Source organism: Numenius arquata, chromosome 2, assembly GCF_964106895.1.
Source record: "Numenius arquata chromosome 2, bNumArq3.hap1.1, whole genome shotgun sequence".
In the NCBI taxonomy this organism is placed as follows: domain Eukaryota; kingdom Metazoa; phylum Chordata; class Aves; order Charadriiformes; family Scolopacidae; genus Numenius; species Numenius arquata.
In genome coordinates, this window is record NC_133577.1 from 5,074,725 (window position 1) to 5,084,700 (window position 9,976).

General features: G+C 42.2%; 1 protein-coding gene across 3 annotated transcripts in view; it reads left to right on the forward strand.

Moving 5' to 3' along the window:
- Positions 1-1,769, forward strand: part of PDE7B (phosphodiesterase 7B) — a 186,320-nt gene extending 184,551 nt beyond the window's left edge. For all 3 annotated transcript variants that reach the window (XM_074163779.1, XM_074163772.1, XM_074163787.1), the window contains one exon: positions 52-1,769. In XM_074163779.1, the coding sequence (XP_074019880.1) occupies positions 52-269 (218 nt within the window). In that variant the 3' untranslated portion in view covers positions 270-1,769. The remainder of the gene's footprint in view (positions 1-51) is intronic.
- Positions 1,770-9,976: the final 8,207 nt, after the last annotated feature.

The window sequence follows — 9,976 nt, forward strand, 5'->3', positions numbered from 1 at the left end:
GAACTGGAATGACTTTGTCCCTCACCTGCTGTCCTTTGTGTGTTTCTCCAGGGTTCATGACGTACATCGTAGAGCCGCTCTTTGAGAGGTGGGCCCAGTTTACAGGTGATACCCCCCTATCTGAAAACATGCTAAACCATCTCAGGAGGAACAAGGCCAAGTGGAGGAGTTTGCTCCACAAGCAGCACAGCAGTAGTAGGAGCAACGACCACTCAGGTCAAGTGACTGGCAGCCAAGAACAGACTTTAAATGAAGAAGAGACTCCTTAGTGGCAGCTTTGCACTTTCCCTTATAGCACTGCTTGTCTTGATCACAGCAGCAAGCAAAACCCCGGGGAGCTCGGAGCATGTTGTCAAGACCGCGGAAAGGGAAGAACCGGCAAAGCAGAAGCCGTTAAGGGTCCTCACAGACGAGCCCACGGTTCTGCTGGGTTCCTCTCTGGGTCTCCTTGGTGTTCCTCTCCCCTCTCTTCCTTCTGCGCATGCCTGATGCCATTCGTCACCTCTGATCACGAACTGCCTGAGCGCAGAGTCCCAGACAGCAGAACTTCAGCCGGGCCGGTTACAGCTGCTGGGAAGCGGGGAGGATTCCTGAGAGAACAGGGGGAGATGACAGAGACGCTCTTGGTTATATATCCATTTACCACGAGTCATACTGTGACATATGTATATAGGCCCAGAGCTCCATACGGTTGGTTCCCAGGCTGGCAGCTGGGCTGCACATTAAACCACCAGCATCTTCAGCATCCAGGGGACACTGGCTGAGTGAGACAGTGCTCGCAGAGGGCAGAGAGAGTCTGGTTATTTTAGTAATTAAAACAAAAACCTTTTTAACTTTTGTATTCTGTGCACTAAACAGCAGATCTATAAAACCTGGACTGAAGTTACTCTCCGTATACACAGCTCCAGTGTAACAAGGCTCATTTTGGTAACCATTTTTATGCCACTTTGGATAAAAGACGGGCATCTTCTCATTGCAAGGAACCCTCGCAACCCAAAGGGAAGGTGTTGTACAGTCTAAACCTTTGAAACACGAACAGATCTATCTTTTGAGTACTGTTTCAAGTAACATGTTTATATTCATACGTGTACATTTTCTGTAAATACAAAGCGCTACTGATTCCCATGCCAAAATACTGGAGTACTGTGGGATTGCTACCTGTAAAAACATTGGCACTGTGAACAGAATACTGTTAGTTTTAATACAAGAGGAAGCATTTGTAAATATGGTATAGAGTTTATTAATATACACCACCGTTTGTGGATAAAAGCCTTAACTTCCTTCATCTTCTGATAGCTGCCAAAACCATACGGTCACAAGATAACGATTCTGAACTGCCTTTCCACTATCCAAGGTGTATCAAAGGTCATTAGGGAATGAAATCTGCAGGATAACTTCTCGAAAACTTCAAACACATTCCATATGGGTCCATGTTGTTAATCCGTGGCACCTGGCACATTTGGTCTAGGCAAATGGTTCACAGAGCCTGAAGTTTTAAGTTTAAAAAAAAAAAACACAAAACCACACCAAACCATAAAATCAAAACCCACAGCAACACCACCGGATTTGACAGTTCAACCTGATTAACATTTATTCAAGAGCGTGAATTTTAATTAAGTAGCTTAGTGATCTACAGAGCACGACATTCTAGTAGTTCTGGAGTCCAGTTGTTTTCTGGAGTGATGTTGCAGTGTAGCTGATTTTTTTCCCCCCACATCCCTCCTTAGATAGCCAGAATTGAAATGCATTTGTATTTTTCTTTTCATTACAAAAACAAAGAAAAAAAAAATTAAGTACTCAACTGTCTTTTAGATCAGTCTCGCTCAATGAAGGAAAAAAGTGGGTTGTAGCCAGACCGTTAAGAAAAATCATCTTAACTATCGTAGTAGCTGAGGCATTTTCTATGGTGTCATGTTTGTGAAAGATAAATGGCCTTATCATGCCATAAATGACCTTAGTTGAGTTAGTCTTTATACAACTTTCCTTAAGCTTCCATCATTTCAATGAGGTTGTGTTCTCAGATGCTACTGCATCGTACCAAAGTGATTGCCCTCCTCTGCCCTGCCCCCAGAAAAAATAATTGCATTTGGGTAAAAAGCGCAGTGTTTTTGTAAACCCCCCAGCACATCAAATCTGTGTTTTTCAAAAGAACTAGCAGGTAGTGCCCATATAATCACGTTTGGACATGAACTCTTTGGAGAGGCCAACAAAGAAAGAGCTATTTGAGCTGGTGTTGGAGAAAGATAATGTTTACTCATAGAAGTGTTAGGGGAGATAGAGAATTTTTCTCAATTACAGCAAATATTGGCCTGATAAGACAAAGGGTTCATGCTCATAAGTTGACTGATATGTTTAAAGGAAAATAAAAAGCTAAAGTTTTAGTGAAAAATGTTCAACTCTACTAATTCATTGGACATGTATCTTCAGCGAAAGAAACTGAATCATAGAATCGTCACAGAGTGGTTTGGGTTGGAAGGGACCTTAAAGATCATCCAGTTCCAACCCCCCTGCCGTGGGCTGGGACACCTCCCACCAGACCAGGTTGCTCAAAGCCCCATCCAGCCTGGCCTTGATCATGGAACCCCGCTGAAGTAGGAAGGTGGAAATCACCATCCCGAGAACGATGTTTTTCTACTCCTCTACTGATTTGTAAGCTGTAAGCAGTAGAAAGCATTCTTTTTTCTCCCTCTTCTAAATGCAACTCACATAGTAGAAGTACCACAACAAGCAAAGACAGAGAGTTGTAGTAGAATACAATTATTTCTAACTACAGGACATAAATGTCTTTTTTAACCACCTGATTGGGGGGGGCAGGCAGGAGCATCACCACTTTGCAGCTTTTTAGCTGTATCTTTCCTTCTCCTGACAGATTTAGGACAATTATTAGAACATTACACAAGCAGTGTAATGCGCTGCTTAGAAGCACTTAAGTACATACAAGAGAGTATAATTTCCCGTTTTGTCTTTTTACTAAGAAATGAAAACCATTTTCCATCTAGTTCAAAGATTATTATCTTTTTTAAAGTGTTCTGAGGTTTAGTTAAACAAACCCGGTTTCTAGCAGCATAAAAAGCTCTTGACAGCTACGTTGTTGAGGTGTTTCTGAGGAGCTTCCAGAAAATAGGTCCAATGGGAAAGCTTTAGGTACAAATCAAGTTCCAACTGCAATAAAACCAAGACCTTTTCTGTAATTAGAGCCTACAGGGTCCATTATGAGCGTGCTCTTACCCAGTTAAAACTTCCCAACTTTGAAACGCTGTTAAAAGGAAGAGGCTGTGGGGTTTTTTTGGTGCACTGAGCATCCTTGCTAGATTTCAAATGCCCTTTTCTAATGAAATAATGCTCGAAATAGGTTCAGGGCAGCTCCAGAAACGCTTCTGTACTTGTGAAGTCAAACCCGTTACACCAAGTTTGGGTCTGGGCCAGTTTTGCCTCAGGTGCTTTAGACAAAAGCGCCCTGAAAAGTTCGGCTCTGGCGGCCAGATTTCCTGGGGTCTGTAATGCAAAACGTTACCCTTTAACTTCCCCTAGAAGAACCCAAACCGTACCCGATTCAGCCACTCCAACAGCACCAGGGCTCAGTATAAGCAGTTGCGATAGATATTTGGTATTCTCTAGTTCGGAAGACGTTTCTGTACTGGGATTTCTTCCCAGGTTGCCAACGGAATAGAAAAGCATCTATGTAGACAATAGAGATCCCTGTCGTGTCAGCCCAATTAGCCCCTTTACAGAAAACCCCTGTAAATTATTTTTGTTTCTTATTGGGCCGGTGCAGCTGGAAGATTCTGAAGTTTTAAAACAGTTAAGCTTTTCATATAAGGAAAGAATTAGAAAACTGCTCAAAGCAGGAGCTTAAAATGCTTTTATGCCCCACAAACACAATTCATTTCATTAAAACCTTGTTTCTTTTAATGCGGATTTCATACCATCAGAGGCCAATTCTATCTAAATAACAAGAACAACAATAACAAAAGAAAGTGGTGATAAATGAAACTTTTAGGCTGGTTAAAATAATGCATACGTATGCATTTTTCTTAAGTAAAGGTTTTACCTGCCTTTGGGTTTTTAAATGGTCGATGTTCCAGGGGAAAAAAAGGACTATTGGAAATGTGTACCTTTGAAACACAGAAACAGTGAGAGGAGCAGCTTAGATAAGTAGAGTCTATGGAGGAAAGAAACCCACCTGATCTGCAGTTGCGTATAACCTAATCTACAACATGGGCCAGTTATTTTTGTATAACCTATTGGTTTTCATGGAAATACATAAATAAATAATCCGTCTCCCTGCCTGATCCGTGAGAAGGCTGCTGCCACAGTAAATGAGATATAAACCCCTTATTCACACTGCATAGCTCTCTCACCAGCTTTTCCAATCTGTGGTTGAAGTTTTCTATTAAAAGCATCCAACAAAACAGAGGGAACACACACTAGCCCTCCCAAATGGGCTCTCCTCAGAAAGGAGAAACACTCAAAAGTAGTTAAAAATTTATTTTCAGGTATCAGGGTACCAGCCACAAGTTATAGCCTTATATTTTAAGTCACTCAGTTGAGCTGTCCATAAAGTACTCCCATTCCTCTCCTGATGCCACCATACACCTACAAATGGCCCACAAAAAAAGAAATAATAAAAAAAATAAAAATCAATACTTAAATTTGAATTAAGATCCTGCAAATCCAAGAAAAAACCCACCCCAAAACACAAACCCAAGGCAAGCTCATGCCATGAATACGTATCCAAATTACTTTGATTGGTGCAAACTATTATTCTATTATTTGTTTCTTTAATCCATCCGATATTTTAGGTACATAAACTATAAGTGCAGAGCATAAGTTTGACTTGGATGTAAAATATATTCTGCTTATCTTTGAATTCAAGATTGTATATGTCATGTTTATTGTAAAGCATTTTATATATACATATTCACATATCTTATACAACTCTACGGGCCAAACACTGGTCCCACCAACTTCACCGGGACCAAGAATCAGCCCCCCATATGTGCGTATATATGCCATATGCATCATTCTGAAAGGAAGCACTAGATTGTGTGAAAATGCTGTGACTGCTATGCAGTGATGCCAAGAGACTTAACTGTATCTTTTTTAACATACTGCTGTAAGTATTCATCATGTCAAAGAATGACAACTAATAAAAAAAAATTAAAAAAAAAAAAAAATGAATGAATTGTCCAAAGTTCTTTGGTAGAGACGGTTGATTGAAAGCATCTCCTTAGTTTGCAGAAGACTTCCTGCCCTGTCAAACCAGAATAAGTTCTGCTGCATCCATCCTCCCACGGCCTCTCCTTCCCACCAACAAAAGAATCACTTTCCCAGTGCACTGTCTCTGAGAAGAACTTCTCTCTTGCCTTTAGGAATTTAAATGGAGTTACCAGCAAGACAAGTTTTGCCATATCTTTCTCCTAAGCATATCGAGTAGAAGGATTTTCAAACCCCAGGGAAAGTATTTCCCATTTAAGTCATAGAATCATAGAATGGTTTGGGTTGGAAGGGACCTTCAAGATCATCCAGTTCCAACCCCCTGCCATGGGCAGGGACACCTCCCACCAGACCAGGTTGCTCAAAGCCCCATCCAGCCTGGCCTTGAACCCCTCCAGGGATGGGGCAGCCACAGCTTCTCTGGGCAACCTGTTCCAGTGTCTCACCACCCTCACAGGAAAGAATTTCCTCCTAATATCTAATCTAAATCTCCCCTCTTCCAATTTAAAACCATTACCCCTTGTCCTGTCACTACATTTCCTGACAAAGAGTCCCTCTCTGGCTCTCAAGTGTTTAAAGAATGTCTTTTACTACTGTTTCCGTTCCAGTAACTAGTTCTCCTTAATATCATCAGTCAGTTTTAATATTGGTTTTCTTATTCTCGGTTGCAGACCGTCTTTTTTATATATATATACAATATGTGCAAAATGCCAGAGGCATTTAATTGAAAATACGGGAAATATTGGCATTCTACACTGATAAGTATTTCTAAGTGAAGCGTTGTCCCTGCAGTGGCAAATGTCCATCAGCAATGACAGGTCATCACTGATGGACATTTGCCAGCGCAGGGATGACTCTTCTTGACTTTGATACATTTCTAGAGCCAGAATTTATTTGTACCTCGAGGCCTTCGGTAGCAATGTCACAATAGTTTGTGCAGTGCAAATGCTACAACTGAACTGAGTTCTGGAGAGCAACTCTGAAGAAGACCTGGGAGTCCCGGTGGACAACAGGATGACCATGAGCCAGCAACGTGCCCTTGTGGCCAAGAAGGCAAATGGCATCCTGGGGTGCATCAGGAAGAGTGTGGCCAGCAGGTTGAGGGAGGTCAGCCTCCCCCTCTGCTCTGCCCTGGTGAGGCCCCATCTGGAGTCCTGTGTCCAGTTCTGGGCTCCCCAGTCCAGGAAGGACAGAGAACTGCTGGAGAGGGTACAGCAGAGGACTACAAAGATGATGAGGGGCCTGGAGCATCTCTCTGACGAGGGAAGGCTGAAGGACTTGGGTCTTTTTAGTCTGGAGAAGAGAAGGCTGAGGGGTGATCTGATCAACACCTATAAATACTTAAAGGGTGGGTGTCAGGAGGATGGGGCCAGTCTTTTTTCAGTGGTGCCCAGGGACAGGACAAGAGCTAACAGGCACAAACTTGAACATAAGAAGTTCCATCTAAATATGAGAAGGAACTTCTATCCTTCGAGGGTGGCAGAGCCCTGGAACAGGCTGCCCAGGGAGGTGGTGGAGTCTCTGTCTCTGGAGACATTCCAAACCCGCCTGGACACGTTGCTGTGCAACCTGCTCTGGGTGGACCTGCTTTGGCAGGGGAGTTGGACTGGATGATCTCCAGAGGTCCCTTCCAACCCCATATCATTCTGTGATTCTGTGAGTTGTGGTGGTTTCTCCAGGAGAAGTTTTACACAGTCAGCATTGGAAAACCACTCACAATTTTCCACAAGGGATTTAGCAGCGTTATTTTCAAGAACAGCTAAGTCAGTACATCTTCTTACTCTGCACAGGCCCTGTCTGTGTGGAAACTGATGTTTAAAAGTTCAAAACAAATAATGTAGACTGGCACGTTGAAATGAATCACTGAACTTCACAGCAAAAGAGAAGTAATATGGCAATGCTTTTGTCCTGGCCAAAGACTTCACTGTGGTTTAAAGCTCAAGTGGAGAATCTGAGAAACAGAACTATTCATTAAGAAAAGCAGCAATATGACAAATATGACAAACAACTATTTAGGTGACAGACACTCCTTTCCCCTGAAGGTGAGGAAGGGCAAGGTCTCTGCGATGTCCAGCACAGCCCAGTCCTCTCCAGGCCAACATGAGTGTAGTTACAGAATACGCCGGTTTTAGCAACAAGGCGGGTTTATGGTGTTCCCACCCCTGCACCTCTCGAACTTTCAGCGACATTTTGTACAGCGCCGTCTCAAACCGCTACTTAGGGACAGACAGAAAATGAACCACAGGACAGAGAGGAAAGGGCTTAAGTTGGCTCTGCCACTGAAAGCAGTGGATCACCTTGCTATACCCTGGGCTAGTTTGGGTCTCGGGCAGAGTTATACTAAACATCATGCAACAGCTCCATCCTAAATTGAATTTTGCTACCAGCAGCACCACTTCCTAAAAACTGCCTTGGGTGTCCACATAGACCTAAACACACAAGGAAGTGAGTGTCACAACAGCAGATGAACTCAATGTCAGACCATTTCACGGTAACACACTTTAAGGAGGAGTTGAATCCTACATGGCTCTAAAGTGGTGTACTAGATTAGGAAGGGGACCTGGGTGTCATAAGGAGCTGTAACTAAAATGGAGTATTAGAATTCATACAAACAGGGGTAAAGAGGAGTTGTACTATTCTCTCCACCTCTCCTACCACCCACAGATAAATTCTATGCCATAATTTTCATACTAATCACCCATCTCTAGAAAGTACAAGTACAAGAGTGGGAAGTGCAAAGAAGGGTGGAAAGAAGCCTGGATTTGAATCACACAAAAAAAATCCCAGAAAGTAGAGACAGGAGAAAAAAAAAAAAGACCGTAGCTTAATTAGTACCACCTATAAAAAAATAAGCATTTAGGCAGATTGAGAGCTTTTGTTTACCCTGAATCAAAACACAGGTAAAACAAAGTAAAGCAATACATATGGAAGCTGCTGCCACAAGAACACGTTAATCTTCAACCACAACGCAAAACTTAAAAGGAGATTGAACATTTATGTGAACAAAAAGAAAATTCACTGTTACAAACAAGTATTATTAAAATCACAATCTTGGAGAAAACATGCTTTGAGATTTAAATCAACCTTTGTTTATAATGACACTTTCATGACCTACTCATGCAGGTCAGCAGCTGTTACATTCCAAATCCAGAGTTTTCATTCGTATGTGCAGAGGATTCCTCTGAGCTTAGCTCATACATAAGCATATTTATGAAAGAAATATAGCTACCAAAAAGAAAAATGTAGAGCTACCCCTACACATGCATTTGATGCCCAGCCTCATTTCTATAACAGGACCTACCAACATCTGGAGACAAGCTCAGAGCTTCAGGCAACCAAAATCCAAAGAAAATAGGAAGTACTGAAACGTATGGTAGATTCAGAAACAGATTCAACAAAAAAGATAAAATGTTGTCCCAAAGACCACGCTTTTGTATCTTTCATATTTTGCATTGGATAAATACATGTCAATTCAATTTTTAGAGGGAGGAGAAAAAAATAATATATTAGTATCATCATCTGAGAGACCAAAACACAAGTGGAATTACTTTGTTTAAAATGTACTGTTTTTCTGGGATGAGGTTCCATGTATAAGACAAGTACTTCGGGACGTTGCCGCTGCCTTCTATGGTACCTACACATTTCCCCTCAAGGCAGCAAAAAAAAAAAAAGCCAACACCACCAGTTCTACCATTTCTGCAAGAAACATTCAGGAGCGGCCATTTGAACTACGTGCTTTGAAGTACCTTTTATCAGCACTAAGGGCTAACGAAGATGCACACACGTGTATGCCGCCTGCCCTGACTCCCACATTGAAGGGAAACCTTCCTCAACAACGCTGCTACCTGAAGACTGCCTGTATAAAGACAGACATTAAATAAATTAAGAAACATAATTAAATAAGTCAGTGGTGAAGTTGGATGGGTACTTCAGCTAGTCAAAATAGCTAACCGATACTGGCACAGTGTATGCTTTAGGGGCATAAAGGTGCGTACAGAAGTTTTAATGTAGCAAATACACTTCCTACATTTACCTCCCTGGTAGATACAAAGATTATACACACACAAATTATATTACCTGAAGGTATTAGTGGACTGAAGTGAAGAAACCTGGAGAAGCTGCATAGTCTGCTTCCTTCTGCAGTCGACCCTCAATTCCTCTCTGCTCGCTGTGTCAGGAGTCACATCTGGAGGTGATTAGAACTGATTATCAAGCCCCCACTTTCACCTTTCTTAGATCTCTTGCCCCCTGTGCACACCTGGTCAGCTTCTCAAAGACACCAACTAGTCAGAAGCAAGACAAAAGTAATTTACTTTGGGGAAGTATGGTATTTATTTAGTATGTTCCCAATCATATGTTAACTCCTTTAAAGAGTGGAGTGACCTCCCCCTCGCCCCCAAAAGAAAGGGAGAATTTTTCCTTCTCTGACACACTCTGGATTGGGCTGGAAGAGAGAAAGGTTGGAGACTGCAGAGTATTTTGTGCAGGAGAGCCATGGCAAGAAGCTCACAGCTCACCTGGAGAACGCAGCAAACAAATCAAATTCTAGCGAGGCTTCGCTGTCACCTGCGCATGAGAGGGGCTCAAGAGACTTCACTGCGACTCAGAAAGGTACCAAGTTAAGTTGAAGCAAAAGCAAGTGCTCACATGCAAGGGCACAACAGGCAGAGGAAGAGTTATTTCCAACCCCCTTCTTATTTTCTATCTTTCTTGGTCATTTCTGAGTTCTGCCTAGTTAAAACTATGGAGGTTTTATTGT